Source organism: Helicoverpa armigera, chromosome 15 (assembly GCF_030705265.1).
Source record: "Helicoverpa armigera isolate CAAS_96S chromosome 15, ASM3070526v1, whole genome shotgun sequence".
Taxonomy (NCBI): domain Eukaryota; kingdom Metazoa; phylum Arthropoda; class Insecta; order Lepidoptera; family Noctuidae; genus Helicoverpa; species Helicoverpa armigera.
The window spans coordinates 11,017,772-11,042,821 of record NC_087134.1 but is presented as its reverse complement, the minus strand read 5'-3'; the positions used below and the strand labels follow the sequence as shown (position 1 = coordinate 11,042,821).

Below are 25,050 nucleotides of genomic sequence, written 5' to 3'. Positions count from 1 at the left end.
ACTTCCTATAATTTTTACCCGACTTCAAAAAAGGAGGTTCTCAGTTTGATCTGTATGTAAATAATATGTTTATTTGTTTGTGCGAGATACACAAACAATGATTTAGTGAACCGATTTCGATGCGGTTTTCAGCATAGTATTCGTCAGACTGAGGACAAAATTTTTGCATAGTATTGAAGTCGTTTTTTTTTATTAGAAATTGTATTTATTTTCTTAAAAAATTTTGGCCATGTCACTTTTTTCTATCGTTAACATACAAACAACATAAATAAATACTTACAGCAATATTATCAAAAAGAGTCTTCCTTAAATCTTCAAAAACAATTTATTTGAAACGGATCTAAGATTAAGGGTATCCCAACGTCTTTAAAAGTCGTTAAGTTTTAATCCGACTTAGGCCTATATATAACTGCTTTATACGTATAATACTTCATTAAAACGTTTCCCCATTAAATAAGTAAATAATGATTACTACATTTAAAAGGCTCGTAGATAAGTAACAGCCATATATGATCCATCACAAGGTTAAGCAACACTTGGCGCGGCCATTCCGTGGATGGGTGACCATCTTATATACTGCATAAATAATCTTTCTCGATTTTTTCATGTACTGTATATATAATTTGCTGTTTTCCCGTGGTTTCACTCGCGTCCCGTGGGAACTACTGTCCGTACCCGGATTAAATATAGCTAATGTTACGCAGTAATACTGTAGCTTCCCAAGAGCGAAATAAATTTTCTGATCGGTCTGAGTCTGAGAGAGATCTGAGTTTTGGAGCCGTTAGGGTACAAACAAACCAACATATAATAAGTGTCATGTAACATTATTTTAGTCTTTTTTTTGAGAAAGTAGACAAAAACCGAGTAAAATCAAATCACAATACAAAAATAAATACATACATACATACCTAACTACATACATTAACATGAGTATAAGACCACCTGTCCGATTGGCCATGAACCATTAATTTATTATGTACTGATGGTCAACATAATGACTCGCGTCCATTGCTCCACTTGTGCTGTAAAGGTCACCGCTCACTGGCAATCAATGAATGTTGTCTCTGATTACTATCGTATTAAGGGAAGGGATTTGTAGTATATGTGTTATTTGTAGTTTATGTGATATTGTTAAATATTTATTGGTAGTTATGAGGTAATGTTGATATGATTTTGAAAACGTTTTTGTGACCATCATCTCGTCATCGTATCGTCGTATTTTATGTTTCATTTGGACATTTCATTTATGTCATTAGTAACCAGTAGGTCTGTACTTTATATTTGGAGTCGTGGTGGCCTAGTGCTTAAAGTACCTGCTTGTCAAGTATGAGATGGTGGGTTCAATTCTAGGTCAGGTAAGGACCTATTCCAGGCGTATATGTATATGTACGGTTGATAAAATCCAAAAAGCACTCTGATCTGAGGAGGCTTATTTATCACCGATTATGAATGGCTCTTGATCGACTTCTATTTGGTTTCTAGATTTCTTTAAATCTTAATTTTAGATTTCGTATACGAAAACATGCTTTTCTATGTAAAAAGAGGCCTGTGCACAGCAAGGGATAAAAAAGCTGATAATGATGATGAAAACAAGAAAAGAACTCTTTATCTACCTTAAACATAACTTTATCCCAACAAACAATAAAATTATAACAATCTATCAAAACTTCCGAAACCATTACCTAATTGCTTCAAAGGCTACATACAATAACGTGGCCATAAAGCGCATGCCGTCCGTTATTGAGGCTGCATCTCTGGCAGCGAGCCAGGCTTCTAACAGTGGGTGCCAGGCTTCTGACAGTAGGTACCAGTGGTCTGCAGGTTTTGGGAAGACTGTGTACGTCATTGTTATAGTATTGTTTAAGGTGTTAGAGAATTATTATGATTGTAATAGATTTGTCAAACTTAATTATCCAATGAGCTCATTTGTCGAGGGAGGTTATAGGCTACTTTTTGTCAGGGTGCTTGTGGTAGTTTCCCATGGGACGCGAGTGAAACCGCTGGTGGAGACTAGTTTGGTATACTTTTGAAGCTCTGGCAGGGTGCCAGGCTACTGCAGGCTCTGCAAAGCCTACTGCCTACGTCACTGTTATAGTATTTTTTGAGGTATAATGACGGTTTTACTAAACATAATGACGATTCGCCTCTGACTTAACACAGTTTCGCGTTGCCACTCGCTGATCAATGTGATCTTGTGTAGTGTCTAAAATTTGTCTGACTCCCTTCTTCTTCTTCTTCGGGGAGAACTGAAGATAGATATGTAACTAAACTTAACATTGCAAAACTGAAAATTTGATTTGTTTGAAAGTGCTAATATCAAGTTCTAACAGAACAATTGAAAAAGTTCTTTCAGTGTTAGAGAGCTAACATCGAGGAAGTCTATAAGCTACCTATTTGATTCCAAGGAGTAGCTTCTACGGGATGCGAGTGAAACCGCTGGTGAAGACTAGTTTGGTAGACTATAGAAGTAGCTGTCTGGCATTCTGCCAGTGGTCGGCTGGCTTTGTGAAGACTGCCTACGTGGCTGTTACCGTATTGTTTGAGGTGTTCAAGTGGCTTCGAGAGTCATTAAGATTCTTATTAGTTACGTAAGTGTAGACGTTGTGCTAATGTAAGGTTAGACTTTATTTATGTCTGTAATCAATATATCGTTGTTAAGCTACTAGCCGTTTTACCGTGCTTTAACCCACGTCCCGTTGCAACTACTAGCGGTACCGGGATAAAATATAACTTATGTTACTCGCAGATAATGTACCTTTCTATTGGTGAAAGGATTTTTGAAATCAGTCCAGTAGTTTTTGTTTTTATCTAGTACAAACAAAAATATAGTTTTTCCTTCTTGTTAATATTAGTGTAGATTATGAAGTGTTTTTTTTTTTAAGCAGACTTGCAGTTGCGCTACGCGACTACCAGATCAATGAGGCAGTTTTTTCATACTTTTTTTGCGTGTTTCAGCTATTTCATGTACGCTTGTCAATGACACCAGCCACTATCAAAACGTTTCCTAAACCTTTTAGTCTAGCCCGCCAGACTGTCATGATTACTGACAAATATTCTTCAAATCATGTTCGTACATTAGGCAAATGTCAGGCGATCTGTTAGAGCTAGGATATCTGTGACATCGCGAAATCTAACTATTTGTCTGTGTCGATAGATGGATTTGATCACTTCATGAAATGGTCGCATTTCTTGAAATATTTCACTGGCTATTGGTTACATTGTAATATGAGTTGGGTAGATCAATGGTGAAATAATCTTTTCTTTCATATTGACAAATATTTGAGGTAATTGTAAAATAGTTTCAATAATTACCAAGAAAGGCTCTGCAACCACTTTGTTTACGTGTTAACAAAATATAGTAACTTCCCATATGTTGTACACACCGATTGTTTAAATATTGTGTCTGTTTCGTGGTCAGTGAAGTGGTTAAAACTTATAAAAGCAAGCTACTACTCGAAAAACATCTAATAGAACTTTTTCTTACAGCTTCTCCTCTTTTCACAATAACCAAAATCAATTAGCACCCAAAACTACACATCATCATCATCCTCTGAGCCTTTTTCCCAACCATGTTGGGGTCCGCTTCACAAATGGACCCAATAAACATATCATCCATATAAAAGTGCAACTTCACACTGTAAACAACACAGTACATAGGTATCATGTCATCACGCGAGTGCATTGTTATGTCGTTATGTTGGCGACAACTAACATACATTCCTTGTTGCTGTTGTGTTTAAACTGAGGTCAATAGGGCATAGGTGAGTGATTGTATGTATGGCGATTGGTGGAAAAGTGATAGGTATTGGAAGGGATAGTTGAAAACTTTCGGGAATTAAAAAAAGATATAATTAATTCTTACAGAAGCTAATTGATTGTGGATATATCTTGGCTTTATCAACTAATAAATAATAGTTGGTAGATAGAAATCTTTGCTAATATTATAATACAAAAGTTACCCTATCCGTCTGTCGCGCTTTCACGCCAAAACTAACAAACCAATTTAAATGAAAGGAACACAGATGTATACAGGGTTACTGGTAAGTAGACCGCATCCTTTCAGGAGGTGATAGTATAGGTCAATACGGACAAATTTGACCCTGGGATACACTGGGCAAAAGTTAACCCGTTTGAAGATAATCGAATGTCAAGATAAGTCGTCTAGGTACACGTATAAATTTTCATTATTAGTCAAAAGTCTCGTTTTTGTAGATTTTTGTGTGTTTTTGGATAGAAGATGAATCATTTCATAATAACAAACCATAAAACTGTACAAATCACAGAGGAAATTATAGCGAACAGCAATTACTTTTTTAGTAGGTATTTTCTCAAAAATATTATTCTTCATTTTTTTGTGCAAAATACTTAAAAAACATCTACATTTATCTAGCTATCCAAAAAGCCACAAAACACACAAAAATCCGCAAAAACGAGACTTTTAACTAATAATAAAAATGTATACGTGTACCTAGACGACTTGTAAAGAAAAGATCTTGAAATTCGATTATCTTGCAACGGGTTAACTTTTGCCCAGTGTATCCCAGGGTCAAATTTGTCCGTATTGACCTGTACTATCACCTCATGAAAGGATGCGGTCTACTTACCAGTAACCCTGTATACTGAAAAAGGACATAGGTAGGAAAGTGGCTTTCTTGAGACATGGTTATAACCTCAGGGACAACTAGACTCATCTAAAGTCAAACAAAAGTATTTGTTTAGTATTTTGGATCAACAAAATCTAACATTACATCTACAGTATCATTTTTAAAGACATCAATAAATTCAACTATCCCTCTTCTCTATATGTTCCAATACAGTCTACAGTCTACTATCTAATATTGTCTATGAAGCCTGTCCGGAAGTTAGTCTAGGAAATAATAAGCTCGGCCAATGACTCAGTCTAGACACAAGTCTAGACTTCACGATATTATTATTATTAGCAGGTTGACGCCTGAGCTCAGCTTGTTATTACAGAATACAGCTTTTAGACTGACACAGGATTAATATTAAGCTAAGCTATGCTGGTATTAATTTGTTAGAAACTTGCTGTAGTTTGCGGTTTCACTCAAAGTTTCAGGGAACTTTATATCTTCTTAAAAGTGTAGCTGTAATTATCTATCTCAATACCACAAATCGTCAGAAATGAATTTGCCATTTTAGCGTAAATCGTACCTACTGACTTAAGAAATCAATATTGTAATTATAGATTAATTAAATCTTTAACACAAAAAATATAACCATTGCAAAATTGAAAAAAAATTCTCGAGCCACACGCTATTCCTACAAAAGTTATAATAATTATAATGACTGCAGCCGTCAACTTAATTAAAACGCACAAAAGCAGGTCTCCGCAATGATTTGAGCGTCAAATTAATTATTTAGAATGTCTGGTTTTGAATCCCACTGTATAATCACATCGTTACTTTTTAGTTACGGTGTTTGTATGTTAATTAAGAGCTTTGTATAATAAATAACAATTATTATTCTAACGTAATCCCTACACATTGAGAAAAATATTGTTTTGTGGTAACACACTCAAAATATTAAGAAAAATAAGATGTGATAGAACATATCAGTGGCGTGCACTTGGAGAGGCCTATGTCCAGCAGTGGACTGCGATAGGCTGATGATGATGATGATAGAACATTAGGTACACGAACATGGTATAGAGTATCTTTATTAATATGAAAAAAAAAATAATTCAGGCTCAACAGCCAATAGATTGGTCTTCACATCATATAATTTTACCATTTCAAAAACAACACAATATTATCAAAACTGATAACACAAATATTGATCAAAAAACTGCCCATCTTTGCCAACTGGGTGCCCAGTGTTCATACTAAAATCATTTGCTGGCATAAAATTTATATTACACTTAATATTTTTTGGTATCGTGCCAGAATTTGAACTGGCATCGCAACCCGTTGTCTGGCGTGGTATGTGACGGCCACAAAACAGCCCCTGAATGATATATGAATACGGTTTTAGAGAATAAATGATATTTCATAAATATATTTATACGTTTATCAAGCCAGATCTTTTTATGAGTGATTGCGCTCTCTTTGGTATGAATGTAAAATTGAGAGGTGGGTTTTGAAGTGGATTTTCATGTATGTTGTAGATAGATAGCCAACTGCATTGTGCTATTCGATGATATCATAGACCAAGTGTAGAAGAAGTCAGAAGTAGGCAAGAAGAGGAAGTAAAAAGCTTTCTTATTAAGCAGGCACATGCATACCTACCCTAACTAAACTACTTAATCAATTTAGGATCATTCAAATATGTACTATCATAAACACTTGGTCGCCATAATAACAGTTAAGACGTCATCATAAAATTCAGAATTTAAAATAAAACATGAAAAATCTACCCTCGAATTCAATGAGCTTATTGATCATCGCACGTCCCATCTTCGTACATAAAAACAGCATTACTACAATAAATACTCCTTTACTACCTCCACAAATTATGTAAATGTTAAGTATCCCATCTCGGCCTGACACTAACGGGTACTAGATGGGCTATGTTAGTGCATCAGCACCTTTATATACTATTAGCATATTATCGACACCTGCCGGGCGTAATTACGGCAGAGCCGATTGAAACGGCCTACAATCAATGCGAAATATATTCTCCAATAGTGAAGTTTAGGCTATTGTGAAATTTTTATGGTCACAATGAAAACTACATAATATGTCGTTTGTTTTCATGCCTATTTAATTTTCCTTTGGAATCAACACATTAGAATGGCAAAATAAAAAAAAGATAAGTTATTGGATTCATTCCTACACACTTCTTCTATATTCACACCCGTGGTATCACCCACGGCCCTTGGGTGACTCCTTCCCGTAGCCGGATGGCGCAAAAACTTTCCTAAGTTCTTATCTTGGATCTAAGCTACCTAACCTCTTATTTTCAGCTTAAATGGTTCAGCCATTCTGGAGTTATAAGTTATGTCACTAAAACGACTTTCCTTTATATAGATAAAGATTAGGAAGTTATCGACACCTGCCGGGCGTAATTACGGCAGAGCCGATTGAAACGGCCTACAATCAATGCGAATATATTCTCCAATAGTGAATTTTAGGCTATTGTGTATATGGTTATGGTATCAATGAAAACTACAAAGTTAAAATAAATAATTATGTCGTTTGTTACGCGATCTAAAGCTGTATGATAACATAAGCTTATACATATTTTCAATTCATATATTGGAAAAAACTTTGGACTTAAAAAAAATTGCCGTAGAGTTTCTTGTCCATTTTTCTCTTTGATATGGGCAAGGCAAAAGAAAAAAATAAACCAGGAATTTTCCTTTAAATTCATCTCTATAGATAAATATAGATAGATCTCTATGAAATGGGCAAATAACTTGAACCTTAAACTTACTAGCTTTTTGACTATTCAGAAGTATAGTATAGTATTTTGTATGTCGGTTTGTGATGAACCGACTTTTTTGTGTTTAGTATAAAAATAAATGAAAAATACACGACAGGTCGCTGACCTACTTTTGTACAAATAACACGGGGCTTCCCGTGGCAATGAAGTAGGCAGGTATACTTACGGTAGGAGAGTAAATTAAATATTGATACAATATTGTGTTTCATGCATATATTTTAGAGAGTTGAAAAATTGTTTTAAAGAAAAAGGTGTCAAACCTTCTCACTTGAGAATAATTGACATGGTAGGGAATAAAAAATAAAACACCGTATTTCATTTATTGTTTCTTGCAATATATTTTTTTTTAAGTATTAAAAAAAGTATTAATAGTTGTTTTGTTTTAGTAGGTACTTTAAATTAATCAACTTCGAGCTGTATTATTCGAGCTTATATTGTGTGAATGTGCCTACTCGTACATATGTAGGTATGTACATATATTTGTGTGCGATTATCTCACGTTAACCCAAACTGATATTGATGTGGTTTTCAGAATAGTATTTGTCAGACTAAGGAGAAGGTTTTGGGTATTTACAAAAGCATGAAGACTTTTGTAAACATGCCTACATTTATTGCAACTAACTGAATATAGGTCTGTGTTGTTAATGATCTTACCGCTCTGATTAACTCTGCTCGTGTATCTGCTCATCGGAGCATCGGCGATGCCTGAACCCACATGTTAGATCAAATAAGTGTTCCATTTATATAGAAAACTACGTGTTTAATGCGGTTTTTATTCGAATATCAAGGACTTAAATTATTACTTACCTATTGAAAGATAAAAAGTGCGTAACCAGATAGACTAGAAAACTAGAAACAATGACCTGCCAAAAGGCTACATTGTATTTTTTGGTGGGGTTATTATAATTTCTTAATTTGAAGAACTCAAAATGATTTAACTTTTTTATAGTCACTAGCTTTCATTTAATAATTAATGTTAAAATGCAAATTAACCTAGTTTGATATATAAACGTCCATATAGGTATTATAAGAAGACACAAACTTCAATTCCCTTGTTCTTAATTAGTAAAAAAAATGCCTAGTCACATCGTTGCATTACAAAACAAACTGTAACACATGCCCTACTCATAAAAGTAAAGTCGAAAGTTCTCCCTAACCCTCGACCACAGATGGTCACCCCACATCTCAGAAGCTAGAAGGACTGGCGTTTAGCGCTCAGCTGCGCAACGAACGATGCAATTTCAACAAGAGCGCACCTCAGAGAGGTGGGCTTTAATTATAACGAGCTTAGGGAAATCTTTCCGTCTCTCGTCGAGGAAAAATGGCGGAGTTGCGTTTGTAACAAAGGTGCATAGAAGAGGATTACAGAATGTCGTAAAGAGATACTCAAGGTACCTACCTGTAACTTTAATAGCTCCTAATGCATTTAGAAATTATACTCATGAAGGACTTAGTTGTGGGATGTGAATCGCAAAGTACACATTACAGATAAATTCAATGTTTATAATTTAATTAATAACTTCCCTGTCCCATGAGTCATATGTGATACACACCGATTGTTTAACTATTGTGTCTACATCGTGGACAGTGAAGTGGTTAACATTGTAAAAAAATGTGTAAACAGGTTATTGACCTGTTTACTTTGAAATAAAATACAATTCATAAAAATAACCGTGAGTAGAGTATCCCCTCAAAATCTAATTGTCTGCAAAAAACTAGACTGCAGTCAACATTCGAATGCACTCGAATTAATATTATGTAAATTAAGAAATAAAAATTATAAAAACACGAGCTCAATTCAGTCATACAAAAGTAAATGAAAAGGGTAGCTTTTGAGAACAAAATGTTTAAAGAAACAAACAAAAGAACGGCTTTGAATAAAGAACACGACTAAAAAAGGTTTTGTTTTTACTAAGTCAAAAAGTGAATATTCATAACATAACAGTTATGCTGCTATAACCTTTTTATTAATGGCAATAGAATATAAGAATAGTTCTTAAATAATGCACATCATCTGTCTAGCCCACGTAGATTTTTCCCATCTATGTCGGCTTCCAGTCTAGCCAGTGCAGCTGAGTACCAATGTTTCACATGAAGCGACTACCTATTTGACCTCCTCAACACAGTTACTCCTTGGTAAGGCTACTTGTCAAAGTTTGTGGCTTCTGACATCCCTAAAAACAGCCGGTACCAGGTTAACGTGAATACCAAATATGGAAGAAGTTCTCATAAAAAGATGGTCACCGACCCACAGACCAACCGTGCCAACCGTTGCTTAACCTTATATGCTCACTCGACCAACGCGGCTTTTTCCTAGCTCCGAGCTCCTCTAAGTAAAGATAATACAATAAAACATTAAATTAGAACGTTCCATTTTTCTCTCATCAGCCTAAAATCCATTGCTACGTGTCTTGAAGGAATTCATTAATTTGTTATAATTAGCTCTGTTAAAAGTAACGTAAGAATCTTTGTAACTTCCAAAGTTTGGGAAGAAAAGTTTTAATCAATGGAATTTATTAAAAGAAGATCTTGAAGTCTTGTTGGTCTAATGTTATAAACATGACTGCTGTAATGAATCTTTGTTTGGCAAAGATTATAGTATTCAGTATACCACAATGTACCTTTAATAGAAGTTTATGCAAAGGTAAGCTGATCTACGGGAATATACCTTTCCCACCTAATTCACAAATATGGGGAAAAGACCTATAGGATATGTTTATCACGATTACCTATATCAGTAGTCATAGTTTTTCAGGGTGATATTACCTACTTCTATTAAATATTCTCATTGCTCACTCAATCGTTCACAATATTTTCCTTGCAGTTTATATTTCAATATCATTAATATTTGAACAAAGCTCGTTATCCAGTTGGTCCATTTTAATATTTGATGAGTTCTTCAATTAATAAAACTTATATTAGACCTAGAAAAATAATTATTTTCCCACTTTAGAGAAATTAGCTAGACAAGAGTTAAAACGCACCTTCAACATAGATGCACTTTACCCAAGAAAAACAGCCCCCAGTATCCAAAACCATCAATTTCTCAGAAGAATGGCCAACATCATTATGTACCACATGAGGTCAGTTGGAACATATAGGAGGCTAGGAGCCGAACCCTGGCGTTCTGCCAGATAGAACAATTTATCTCACGGCCCACCGATACGGTTTGACAATCGCTCGAATATTTTGTGCTGTTTGCGAGTACGGACTTGTTATCGAAGCTTTGATGTTTAGATAGGTCTAGCATCTATTTTTGGTAGGGAACTGGTTTTAGAGTGTTGTTAGATGTGACGATTATTTTGTATTCTGACTTTCATGATGAGTTGAATAACATCGGGTTTGCTTTTGACTTTGGTTTAATGTGGTGAATTTGGTTTGAGAGATTCAAAAATTATGAATAGGTATATTTCGAAAATGTTTTCTAATTTAAAATATTAAATTAACGAGGGCAAAATGGTAACTAAACAAATCGCACTTATGAATTTTAGATAGCTCTACGTATATTCTCCCCACCACTATGCTAAGAACTTTTATACAATAAGATTTGTATCCAATAAAACAAACGCTATGTTTTGACAATTTTACCAATACAAAATCTCCACAATCAAGATACATTGCAAAAGTAAAGCAATTAACCCTCTACTGGCACTGAAAGCCGCACGATCGGCCGCGAGCTATCAGAAGCCGCCTGCAGCTGACAGTTGCTGATCGAAAGCCGTAAGCAAATAAATAGCAAACCAATATGTTTCTATGTAATACCTTTGTAGGAGTTCTTATGTAACTTGACCAGATCATATTATTTTTTGGAGTTATGTCATTTCTATCCCTAGACGATTATACAAAAAGGTTATCTATTTATGGTGACTTGTTTACCTACCTAAATAGGTATATAGAATATTTTAGCTCGCCTTTTCAATATAAGTATGAATTAAAATAAACGCTATATTTTGAGTACACAAAACACACAAGATACTCGCCATTTTACAATCTAGCCGTAAAAGTAAAGCAATTAACCCTCCACTGGCAATGAAAGCCGCACAATCGGCCGCGAGCTATCAGAGACCAACTGCAGCTGACAGTTGCTGATCGCAAGCCGTTAATAATATCCACAAACTTACTCGAATGTAACTAGGCACTTTTCAGGTTTATTATTTTTGTTATGTTACTGTAATGGACTGTAATAATGAGTAAATAAAGACAGCGGTCTTTTTAGATATGTTTCTCGCTTACACTTATCGATTTTTATTTTAAATAGTGTAAAATATTTTTTTACTTACATTACCTAATGGTGGATTTAATTAAATTAAATATTCGGCAGGCATTGGTAAAAATATTCAGCAACAGTGTTTGAGTTTCAACTCAATTACAAAACCATAGGTACCATTTCCGCGTAAAAAACCCTCAAATTAAAATCACTTTCTGATCCGAAACTGATTAAAATTAAAGGTGCATTAAAACCGCGTACAAACATCATACCAACCCGACTCAAAATTAAAGCCTTTAACACTGGTAACATTAAATATTGACAGTTCTTTCAATCAAGAAGTAATGAAAAACATTGCAGACTAATGCGCACATTTCTCGAGTGCAGTGTATGCAGTGCAATCTACAAGCCTGCTCTCGAACGATGTACTAACGACTTGAACTATTCATGCAGAATTGCAAGATATATGTTATTTCTGCAGCGCTACTGTTTGCAGAATTTAAGCTTCTTAAAAATGGAGACGAATATAAGCAATTTGTTTGATTCATTTAACATTTATATAATACACGTACAGAGTAAAAGCGAAGTTCAATAATTCATACTGGTATATAAATAAAACTTTAGGTTGATTGTGCATTGTGCAACTCAAATATTAGGTAGGTAGGTACTTTAAGCGAACACAACTTATAATTTTCATGTAGGCAAGATGGATATAATTATCTAATTAATACTTGAAGAATTAAGGAGATACTTACAGCGGAGTCAACATTTAAATACACAAACAGTCGAACTCTACATAGCAAACAATACATAACGTGCAATTTCTTCTCACACAACCAAACTCTATTAAACTATCTATCCAAAAGTCACCTTACTTCCAATTGAACCCCTCACACGTCGCGGGCGCAAATGTTACCGCTTCACAGCTCAGCTCACAAGACCGGCCGTGCCCGCAGTTTGAACATACCACTCGCCGACTATCTACTAACAAAACTATCCTACCACTCTGCTTTACTCTAAAATGACTATTCTATTACTGGCTTAACTGACTGAAGCCTGTTTTTACAGCACCAGACAGCTGCCCAAACTTTGGTGAGTCAATGTCTAATACAGCACTTCTTATTTCCTTTATTATGCACCGTTCAAACTGCGAGTGAGAGCGAAATTGATCAGTGCACAGATCGCCTTGTATTTGGTCAGTGCACAGATCATGACAAATACGCCCAGTGCACAGGTTGCGATGTGACTACTGCACAGGTTTCAAAATTCCAAACAATTTCGTTATGCAAAGTTTGTTTTACTGATCCATCGGTGGTTACATGAGGGATCGCTGTTAAATAACTCATCTAAACTTTCAATGGAATTCTAAATAGAACGTTTGCACAGTGAAAGCGATGCGATGCAAAGTGTTGGGAGTTTGAAAATAAATGAAATACCGCGGTTACACCCCACGCTTTCGCTTAAGCGTTCTCTCGCCCGCATTTTGAACAATTTCAAATTATTTCTTCATATTTTGCTTTTATTCAACTTGCATTTTGCTTCACACTAACACACATACATTTTAAGTCTTACTTTCCTCAAATACATTTCACATTTATGCTTTCACGAAACAAATAGGTAAGGTATTTTCCTTTTGAATCTTTTTGCTTTTCTGTATTTTTTATTCTTTTATACTGCGCTATGACACAACTGCACAGAAGGTGAGTGGAGATGGGTTTGATGACAGGAAGCGATAATTTAAAACACTTCAGAAGTTTGAAATTTCGAGGGCCTTGTAGTACATAATTCTTGATACAGCCCTCAACTTATAAGAAAATCTACCTCGTTGTCAAATCTCCTCTCAGCCTTCTGTGCAACGCTCAAACCTACACTTTTCTGATCACACAAAACAATTTTAACACTTTCCATATAATTACTTAAATACTTAATTAAAATGAGGCGTGCATGGCCGTTTGACGAGCTTTATCAGCCGATTATACTTGACCTATATAAACTGCGGCGATTTGACAGATTTTGGCACTCCGCCGAGCATGGCCGATGAGATTCGCTCTTATATTTTACGGTTGCAAATTATTTTATCTTGTTGAATTGCATTTCAGGGAAGACAGTAAGTTTGCGACAAGTTTCATCGGAAAAGTGTTATATGTATACCTACTTATATGTTTTGTATTTAATGTCCTGAAGAAACTGCTGCCCCTATGACTCTTCCCATGTACTAGCTCGACAATCTATGTTTGCTTTAAATAGGTTCATTAGTTTGGCGTTTCACGGGCGACAGATAGACAGACATACTTTCGCATTTTTTTTAATTAGTAGGTATTTTTTTAAAGTAAATATCCTTTGATGACAGAGACGTTTCTTCTGTATATACATATATTGTATTTAAATACACTCACTAAGAAAGTTAATTAAGGCCTAACTGATAGGGACAAATAGAGAATAGATTTAAAAACCCGACCAGTTATTTTTATACATAAAAGTATTTCTATTTTGTTTATTTCAGTCTGAACCACTAATATGGACCAGTTTTTCATATTCCTCTGTTTATTTAACTTTTGCATTCCATTTTGAGTACTGTTCAGTGCTCTGGGATTTGCAGCACTTTTTGGCAGAGAATAGTGCTTGACGCGTGCGGCTATGGTAAATATACCGAATGCGATGGTATCTGTTAGGTTTTACTTTAAGTTTTAGTAGAAAATATTTGATGATAATTATCGGTCTATTTATTACTAACTGTTAGTTGAAAATATTTATTATTTTACTTATTTAAAATTCATCATCATCATCATCATCATCATCAGCCTATCGCAGTCCACTGCTGGACATAGGCCTCTCCAAGTGCACGCCACTGAGATCGATTTTCGGCTACTCGCATCCAGCTCCTGCCAGCCGTCTTGCGCAAGTCATCACTCCAAAAATTCATCCCGGTGCTAATTATCGGTCTATTGATTTATATCACTTCTAGGATAAACTTAATTCTCTTCCATACAGTTTTTGCAATACGATTGTTAAGCATAGGTACGAGATATATTTTTGTCTCCTAAAGATATAAGTAATACCTACTATAAAAATATAAACAGTATTTGATGAAACATATTCCAATAATATCGCTATTACCATTTTTATTTTTAACAATACAATATAGTAATATATTTTTTAAACATTACCTATTGCAATATCTAGTTTTGCTAAATACAATTTTGGTCCGCACTAAATATTTACCAAATAACATCTTGATTTTGTAAAAAAAAAGCTAACATTCACCAAAGAAAAACTCGGAACTCGAATATCAGAAACCTATAACAATTGATCTAGCTACCCAACGACCCACAGCTAGCCTATCCGTCAGAATTTAATTGGTAGCGATTGTGCCGGGTCCGAGATCAGACTCCATTCAGAACTAAAGTATAACGTTCAGAGCTCAACGTTCTGGCCACTTTCTGCAATCGCTTTGTTAATGGAAATGTATAGGAGCTGGACTTTACAGTTTGATTTTATTGTAGAAAGAAAATTGTTCTAGGCTTTAACTACTTCGCTGTCAATGATGAAGATTCAATATGTAGAAAATCGGTGTGTATCACATATGAGTCATGAGACAGGGAAATAATTAAAACATATAAACGTTTTTAGGACGCATATGCGTTTTTTTAGGGTGCATAAACGTTTTTAGGATGCACGAACGTAATATTATAATGAATTTGTAATAAGTTTATGATACTACAATAACACGAGCTTTCTTACTAGCGAATTTTCACGCGGCATATATGGAGTTTCTTGCCAGTTCTTTTCCATCTCATTGTACCTCTCTATTGACTTATTGTATGAACCTGTAATATGTCTGATTTGGACTTTAGAAATATGAGAACACTTCAGGCGATGGTAAATAATTGTCAACTACTAGTACACACGATGATAGTTGGAAAAGGACTTTTAAAGGTTTATTTTTTCGCAAAAAGGCCGAGCGGAAAAACCGCTAATGTGAAAGCGTTATCACAGCATTTCCTATGTAGGAAACGTAAACTTGCTATTCGTTTGTTCTCATGAGATGATTTCCTTCCGTAATATCTTCAGAAACCTACGCCGAAGTACCATTAATTCCCCCAACAATATACCTATTCTATCCAAAATTGTTCACTGCGGTATAGCATTAGCGCGCTTTCGATCACCGTCACTATAGCTCGACAACACCGAACGCGGCCTCATCCACAGCTGTTTATAATCACCAAATCGCAAGTCACGCATTTCCTGACGATGATTAATTCAACCTTCGACTAATGGAAGGGTTCATTCTTAATTTGCTTCACTCTAACTGTTTAGTACCTACAGCTTAAGGATTTGTGTTTACCTAATATACATCTTTATTGCCATGCATTGTAATAATATACATGAAGTTACAGTTTTCGGGAAATAGCCATTTCGTTGGCAATAAGCGACTTCGCGATATATACTCATGTTAGAGATAAGACAAGGTCCCTTCAAAATACCGCAATACTCAGCAAATTTTATTGATGCAAATGATTGAGCAACTCAACAATGTTCTCATAATGAATTAATTACAAACTGCCAGCATGGCGTTCCCATGAATGCAGAACTCGAAGCCCTCAAAATGAACGTCACTTAATACCTTTTGTTCATGACATAATGACTTTCTACCCTTCATAAAAAGCCAACCCTCCACGCAAAATTGCTAAGACATAATTTTTTCAACTTTCGGTGATTAAGTCATGAATTACGAGGAGTAGGTCCGGTCCAGTATCCGAGATACTCAGTAATTTAAGAATCTAAAAAGTAATTAATTTTGATAAGACATTAAAGAAGATGGTCGCAGCCATAAATCGTATTTAATCGTAAACTTAGAAAGCCTTTAAATTTTAAAAGCTCGCGAAATAAAAATACTATTAGAAGCATGCAATACTGAGGTAGAGCATCCTAGTTTACGGTTTAGAAGAATAAAAGAAAGGCAACGAAATAAAATTTCATGACAAAGGCAAAAAGAAAACAACACTGTTAGAACAAGCATCGTCAAACAGGCGTTCGTTCATGTATGAAATGTATTTATTCTGTTGCAACAGCTAGTCCCGACGTTTGGAGACCCAGTGAACTGAATCGATACATAGCTCGGATGACTTCGAATCGTCACTGGAATAACAATATCGATTATGGATGATTCATAGACGGAAGGCACGCGACGGGAACGCGGATATTTCGAAGTGCCGATTTATATCGATTAGTAATGATTAATTTATGTTTGTAGCTTTGGGAATGTTGGTCTTTGTGCAAGAATATTGGGATCTAATCAGAAATTTGATATCAATAGAGGTTGGGTGTCTAGTGGAGTAGGAAGGAGTAGGAATCTTTGCGAAATGCGGTATTTTTTTTATAAATAAATGTAGTCGATAGAAATGATAAATATGAATATTACCTGAATGGAGTTTCACAACTAACAGCAATTTTTTATAGATAATTTAAACCATCAAATAAAAATGTACCAGTCGCTAACCAGTACGGGCCATGCTAATAATAGTAAAGATTCATAGATTCAATAAAACTTTTAATATAACTAGGTACATAACAATACAAGGTTCATAAAGTAGAACAAATAATAACAATCGACATTTACTTCCTCGCGGCGGTCCAACAGAATCTAGTTGGGATCCTATTTGGACGATCAGGTTTGATGCCTATTGTAGATTCCTTCATACCTCCCACTTCACCACCTCCCAAGCTTGAAGCTTTTTTCTCCGACCTATCTTCCGACACTAACTCTATAACTGCACTCTTACTTCTTCTATCCAACATCTCCTGATGAAGTTCTTCTTCAGAACTATAATCTTCTTTCGTTTCAGTCATATCTTCCTCCAACTCCTCCAAGGCAGATGTTTTACTTCTAGACATCTGAATTCGAGGCAACAGTTTCTTTTCTATCGCCTGTAAATCAGTTTTCTTCTCACTGTCACGTATATCCAATCTCTTTTCAATGCATGTAATTCTTTCTAGAATCGTATCTAGTTTGCTTGTGTTGCACTTTAGAATCTTTTGCACTGTAGTCAGACCTGACTCGGAGTTGCAGTTGCTCAATTCCGATATGCATTCTCTGATCGCGGTCAGAATAGGCGTTTTAATACTATCGCTAAGATAATTCTTATCTTTTTCGTTCATAAGATGTATTTTGATCTTAGAGTCTCCTGGAGTCTCGGTAGCCAAAGCCTCGAATGATTCAGAAACAATAAACTTTTGTTTATCATGATGTTTCTTGGTATGACATTTTTCTTTCTTATGATATTTCTTTTCTGATACTTCAGAAAATGTGCAACACAATGATTGGTTTATGTTTAAATCATCTAAAGTGTTAGTCGAGCAATGACTAGCAGTCTCCTTGACACTAAAATCTTTTCGTACCTTTCTGTAAGTTTCTATAACATTTTTAGGTTCAGTTCGGTCATAGGTCGGAGCTGGATGTTCAAAACTTGTTTCTTGAGGTTTCTTTTCTTTTTTCCTGTGCTTTTTTGTTGACTTTATTGTATAGAATACTGGCAGATTATCTTCACTGGGCGGTATAACTAACGGTACCAAAGTTTTAGCAAACTTAATAGTATGATCAAGTACGGAATCATTAGTATTACTAATCTTATATGTTCTATTATTGTTTGATACTTCAGTGTTCTTGTCACTGTTGAACTGCTGACTTTTGTCATACTTGACTTGTTTTAAATCTTTTTTTGGTTTATTTTTTTCTTTTTTGGCTTCGTTATGTTTGTTATCGTCGAAGTATCTCTTGTGTATAAATACGATGGAATTGTGTGAACGTTGATGAGGAATGTAATTAGCTAGATTCACGCCGTTGATTTCTTTGACGGGGGGTTGCCATTCTGTGAAAGAGTTGGTTTAATGTTGACGGGGAACTAGGTCACTTAATTAAGTCACTTGATTGAGTGGGAGGTGTAATTTTGTAGCTAGTTTTGTAGGCAAGATTGGTGATGGCACAGACTTGTAAGTTGGTATTACGGCACTTGTAACAAATAATTATGCTTTGTCTAATTTAGGTGTAAAATAAATTTCACACCTCCCAGTGGCTACTACGCAATAAAACGCTAATACCCAATACGCTAATACCCAAAAATGATCTTCGACTCTTTATTGACTTGTGTTCCGTAACGACAACAATTTCGGCCCGAACTATAACTTGATAGGTACTGTTTTTCTAAAGTTACACTCTACAAATGGTTCTAGAACCCATTTCGTTCGAGAAGTCGGTTAAAAATCCCAGTACATAGGGTGAATTTATATTTTTTATTTTACTAATTAACAGTAACTTACCGGGATCCATGATAAATATTTGATTTAATTGTTAACAATAAGCTTTAAAGTAAATAGAATATTAAAATTATTTATTTAAAATTCGCAAGAAAATTGACAAATCGATATTGACACAAAGAATTTTTGAAATAATAAAAATCAATGAAATAGTTGTCATAAGGAGGTCTGAAACTTTTTGTAGGTAATGTGTGAAAACAAAAAGGTTTGTTATTTTCGAAAATGTTGAGATAGGTACATAAATGTTAGTAGGAATCTATGATAGGTTTTTGTTAGGTAATCATGTTTACCTGTACATACTAACTACACTTTGATTACCGAAGTATCGAAACAAACCATTACCAATTGCATTTACGGCCATTGAAACTGTAAACAAGAGACTTTTAATAACAAAGTCCACCTGAATACTAAACTCTTAAACCCCTATCATTTCACAAACGAGCTAAATCATTCTCGGATTAAAACATACAACGGTATCCGACATCCATTCCAATTGCATTTCCCCCTAATGGGGGAAACGGGTACTAACTCCCCCCTTCCCCGCTATGTACTAATTAATATTGATAAAACCCGTCTAGATAGGGACGAGCTGAAAATCAAATAACTAGACTGCAATGCAACGCATTTTCATCCCTATACTGCGAGCTTAAATCCTTGTTTTTATATGGCAACTCTGAGAGTGTTGCACGAACGACTATCAACCTTAGATATCTAAACATAAGGTTCAATTTTCGCTGCAGAGAACTTCTCTTTGTTACAAGGTAGTGCAGGATCCCGGGCAAAGCTATGATGCTACCGGGTACCTCGATTGATCGACATTCGGTCAGTTCATTGCAGGACTCCGGAGAGATATGACGCGTTTTTCATATGCGGAAAAATCTGCTGCCCTGCAATTACATTCTAAATTAATTTTAAAAATAACTATGAAGGTGTTCATGGTGTTTTAACGTATCCTGTAGAAAGCTGAGCTGATTTCAAGGTAGGCTGATATTTTTTGCTCTTGTAACTTTTTTCGCTGTCTGTAGGTGCGGTTTTTTTTGGCAAAGAGGAGGGGTCGTTGCACCAGGGCTGCAGCTCAGTTGCAGTCAAACTATACCGCATGATAATTTCTTAGTACCTTGATTAAATGATAACGGATCTATATGCTTTTGTGAAGGACTCAATTCCACAGGTTATTTTATTTTAGTTGGGACTTCAGGTCAAAAAGTGAATAAAGGGAGCCAATCAATTAGAGAAAGCGATTCAACTTTGATTTTGCGCAATTTTCTTGAGTGAATGTTTCTTTGTTCGTTTGTATGGCCCTTTCCCAATCATATCTAGGACCGTTTTCTAAAGACTTTAGCTTCTTAGACCTTAATAAAACTATACCTTATTCTTCCATTAACCTGATAACAAACTAATATTACATTAACAAGGCAATAAGGAACTTTACAAATTGATACAGCGATTCACCAAGTTGATCAGCACGCAACTCTGAATCGCAACTTTAGCGACCTTGTGGCTATCACGCGATGCCTATCGTATCCTCTGCAGAACTGTTTATATATAGCGTTTATTTCTTCTAGAATTTCCAGATTTTATCGGAAACGTAATATTTTGTTATGAGTATATTTCTTGAAGGTTTGTGCAAAGATATAACATGTCAAACTGGTATAGAATTCGTTATTTGTTGGTACATATGTACCTACAAGACATGTTCTATCGGGCTTTCAGTAAACCTTCAACCAATGTGGACCCAAAACCACGATCTTACAGAAATCTCTCGTGACCGAATTAAATACTTTAAGGCAGTTGAAAAAAATAGATTTTTAATATCGATTCAGGAATGATTCAGGTTAAGTCATTGACACAATTACCTGTACAATTCAGCATATTTTTTTCAGTTTTCAACAAACGATGTCCAATTCGTAAAACTTTCGACAGTCAACATACAGTCGTAAGATTTTCTCCCAGAAAACATGAGACATTGTCAAATAGTAGAAACTAGCTGTCTCCGTCCTAATTCCGGCTAGCTGCATTATCAACTCTTTCCGCCAGTGTCTCTATTAGTGAGAGTGCCTTTCCTTTTTGTAAGGCAAAGCCCTTTAGGCCTTTGTAATGAGTTCGTTACGTAGCTAGCTTTATTGTCCGCAGATCAATATAGATTACTTGTAAAAAGTAAAACTAACCTATAAGAGTTTTTGAACCAAATTAAAAAAAATGTTTTATTTATGTAAATAAATATTATTTTTTTTTAATTTGGTTCAAAAACTCTATTGTTGTATTCTTCTGTCTTTTTACATGAACAGTCGTATTAGTTACACTATTTATAATTCAAGAAACTAATCTCAAGAACATTTACCTAATTGGACTGGAATTTAACAAATACATTGTTTAATCCCCATACGGGTACGAGAACAAGTTTCCTCGGAACGCGGGTGATACTGCAGACAGACGCTAGTAAAAATAATATAAAAGCAAACAATAACCTACCCAGTATCCCAGACCTGTAACAGACAGGTACATTCGTCCACAGCCGAATTGATTCACTATACGAATACATGGATAGTTGATTAGCAACTATCACCCCCTCCCACCAGTCAGACATATAACCCTCCTATATGTCTGCGGGATACATGGAAAACAAAATTACTGAAACTGGCAGAGGTGCCATAACGGAACGGAAGATCTCCTAAAAATGTAGTGCGCCAAAATGCGCATATGCGGGCAATGAGGAATGTTACTGTCTTCGCCCTTATCGCCTTTTTTGGACCCGATAATTTTTTGTAGTACCAACAATCGTTGACAGATGTATCAAAGAATCGGTACGCTTCGTTAGTTCACTCGTAACTGATCGTTTTGGTCATGCCCACCGTACGTATTTGACCTAGAACAAGGTGCCTGACCTACCTGCATTATGGTATCTCCGCTCATCATTCCTTACTCCGTGGTAGGACACAATACCTATGTACAGTCGTTGTTTGAATACATGCAGGTTTAGTTTGCAATAGTTTGGGAGTGCACCGGTTTGAGCTAGTGGCTCTTTTGTTTCGGATTTCGGTTTGCATTTGTTTTTTTAGTAATTGTTTCTGTCTGGTCTGAGCGTGATATGAATTTGAATATTTTTTGTGAAGTCTTTTATAGTGACTGGATAAAATCATTTTGGTATGAATTATAGAGGAAGAAATGCTTGGTTGAACTAGGTATTGTTCTAAGTTATCATTATATCACTGTGATCCATTTTTTCATGAAATTGTACACATTGCAATTTAATTTAAAACAAACGGTTTTACCCAGTTTCATCGCACTAATATCATTCTGAAATACATAAGCCTAATAAGATGCAATTTAAACCCTGACCAAAACGTACACAACATTTAATAACTCACACAAGCTTACCCATGACCAATTCCTACACTTCTCACCCGCAAACCGCAAATGTTGCCAGCAAAATAAAACTCTCAATTGTAAATGGAATTTTCTCACCTGGCAAGGGAAACGAGGTGAGCCTCTGTTTAAATAATAAATAGGAGGGGTGTTGAGCCGTGACAGAGGCGTCAGTCGTCGCCTGTCGCTTGGCACCTCCTTAATGATTAAGGAACTCTCACGAGCGTAAATACGCGTGGGTAGTTTGTAAATTTAATGTTTGAGTGTTAAGTAATAGTGGAGTTATGATTTAGTCAAATATTGTGGTGTCAAGATTAAGATTTTATTTAAATAACGATGAAATTCATATGGTAAGTTTTATTAAAATACACTACGTAATGGGACTTTCAGTGGTAGATAGTCGTGACGAGGAAAACTAAAGGGTGTTTTTTACCCGGGTGCGCGGAGTGTGTCTTAAAGGACATGGCGCTAGTCAAAAAATAAAACACTAACTTCGAAATAAAACATGTCTTAAATACCTGAAAATGTAACAAAAACCGCTATTTTGTATCAAATCCGAGTCAAATTACCGAATAATTCCCTCGGCGGTGCTTGTCGAGGATTAAATTAACTTTCACAACGTATATAATATACGTACTCACGTATATATACGTGTATTTATTATGTACGTGTACGTAAATACGTAACGTTGGGCAATTAATCACTTCTTGCCTAGTATTCGCTTTGGTACAGCTGCGCACAAAATGTAATAAGGTTGCTTTATGTTTTAAATTATGGTGAAATGAAATGAAATGAAATCGTTTATTTTGCAAGTTGGACATTACATCACTTTTACACGTCATTTTAAGAATGCTGAGGTCGGCATTTCCTAACTGACTGATCCCTGAGAAGAAACGCCGAAACAAACTCAAGGGTCATAGTCTCTTTTAAAGTCCAAACATGTTATAAATGAAATAATTATGTGTGAGTGTCACCATGTACGCGGTCTGGAATGGCCTTTTGAGGAAAGAGCCACATCAGGCTGGAGCTGACCAGTCCCAACAGACGGCACGCATGCATCAGTCGTCGTGTAGCTCAAACCATATCTTAGGGAGCTCAACGACCTGTCACACGACGATACCAGATCTGCAGAACATTTGCGTAGGCCATTCAAAAATACTCAAACCCGCCAGACAGTATTTATGTTATAAGAATATATAATGTTGCTCGCATACACGATACTCACATTCACAATAATAATAATAAAAAAAATACAATTATAATATATAAATGTCAATAAACAATGTCATTAATAAAATGTTATCTGATGATAATATCTATATATTTAAATGTCAAAAGTAACAATACACAGGCATTTGAAAAGATATCACTCACTAAGCGAGCAGCTCATTCCCAAGCTTTTTTATCATTTAAATAATCAGATATTTTGTAATATCCTTTTTTCAAAAGTTTGGATTTTATATGATTTTTAAATTTCTTGATAGGCAAATCACGAACCGCTTTGGGAAGTTTATTGTAAAAGCGTATACATTGACCCATGAACGAGTTGCTTACTCTGTGGAGGCGAGTAGCATGTACAGCAAGATTATGTTTATTCCTAGTATTTATGCTATGAACATCAGACATTTGAACAAAGTCTGATATGTTTTTATGAACGTACATTAAATTTTCAAAAATGTATTGAGAGGCAACAGTCAGAATATTTATTTCTTTGAATTTCTCTCTGAGAGAAACTTTTGGACCCAGATTATAAATGGCTCGAACAGCTCTTTTCTGTAAAATAAATATAGTTTCAACATCCGCACAGTTTCCCCAAAGGAGGATCCCATACGTCATTGAACTATGAAAGTAGCTAAAATAAACTATTCTGGCTGTGTCCACATCTGTGATTAGACGGATCTTTTTAATAGCATAGGCGGCGGAACTAAGTTTTCCTGACAGTTTAACAATATGTGGGCCCCATTGGAGTTTGGAATCAACGGTCAAACCAAGAAATACCGTTGACTCAACAGGCTTCAACTCTACTCCATTTAGTTGTACATTAGTTTGTAACTGCCTTACGTTGGGCATTGAGAATTTAATTAACTTCGTTTTAGACTCATTTAAAAGAAGATTATTGACATTAAACCAATGAACAATGGTTAGAAAATAATTTGCCGTTTTCATTGAAATACTTGAATAAATGAAAATTAGATAATATTACCAAAGCATAGACATTTTGGTTCACAAAATTAGTGACATGTCAAGTAGATATTGTTATAAAAAAAACTTTTTTTACGTCATCAACTGCCTAACCTTTTGCCAACTATGTTGAGGTCAGCTTCCAGTCTACCCGAATGCAGATGCGTTTTATAAGGAGCGGCTGCCTATACGAACTTCTGAACCCAGTAAACCCGGGCAACCCAATACCCCCTACTAAGACTGGGTGGCTTCTGACTACACGTAACGTCCGCCAAAGATATTACGTAGTGTGAACAAAAAATACCATCTAACAAACTGCTCTCTCTCAGAAAAATACTTAAATCTCAAAACACTTATTTATCTGACTGTACCCCAATGTTCAACAAAAGCGAGAAATTTCGCCCTTTCGTGTTCAAACCCTTTATTATGATTTGTTTTTAAGGTTCGAGCATATGCTAATAGAACGGAAACCACGTGATTTATTACCGTTTTAGTTTCTTATTATTTTAACTACTTACGTGTTGCTTGGGTACCATTTTATTTAAGTACTTATAATTGTTGGTATGTTTCTACACTTGTGA

At 35.4% G+C, this 25,050-nt stretch overlaps 2 protein-coding genes across 5 annotated transcripts in view; one reads left to right on the top strand and one right to left on the bottom strand.

Moving 5' to 3' along the window:
- LOC110379729 (sodium/potassium/calcium exchanger Nckx30C) overlaps window positions 1-25,050 on the top strand; it is a 76,459-nt gene that overhangs the window by 7,076 nt on the left and 44,333 nt on the right. For 2 of the 4 annotated variants that reach the window (XM_064037984.1, XM_021339492.3), the window contains exon 2: window positions 12,677-12,700. The exons of the other annotated variants lie outside the window; for them this stretch is intronic. In XM_064037984.1, the coding sequence (XP_063894054.1) occupies window positions 12,677-12,700 (24 nt within the window). The remainder of the gene's footprint in view (window positions 1-12,676; window positions 12,701-25,050) is intronic. 4 annotated transcript variants of the gene reach the window in all.
- On the bottom strand, window positions 17,153-19,058 carry LOC135117815 (uncharacterized). The gene is made up of 2 exons (XM_064037987.1): window positions 18,926-19,058; window positions 17,153-18,477 (listed from the first exon to the last, which is right to left on the bottom strand). Exons 1-2 carry the CDS (start codon window positions 18,933-18,935, stop codon window positions 17,225-17,227), a joined length of 1,263 nt encoding a protein of 420 aa, XP_063894057.1. The 5' UTR covers window positions 18,936-19,058; the 3' UTR covers window positions 17,153-17,224.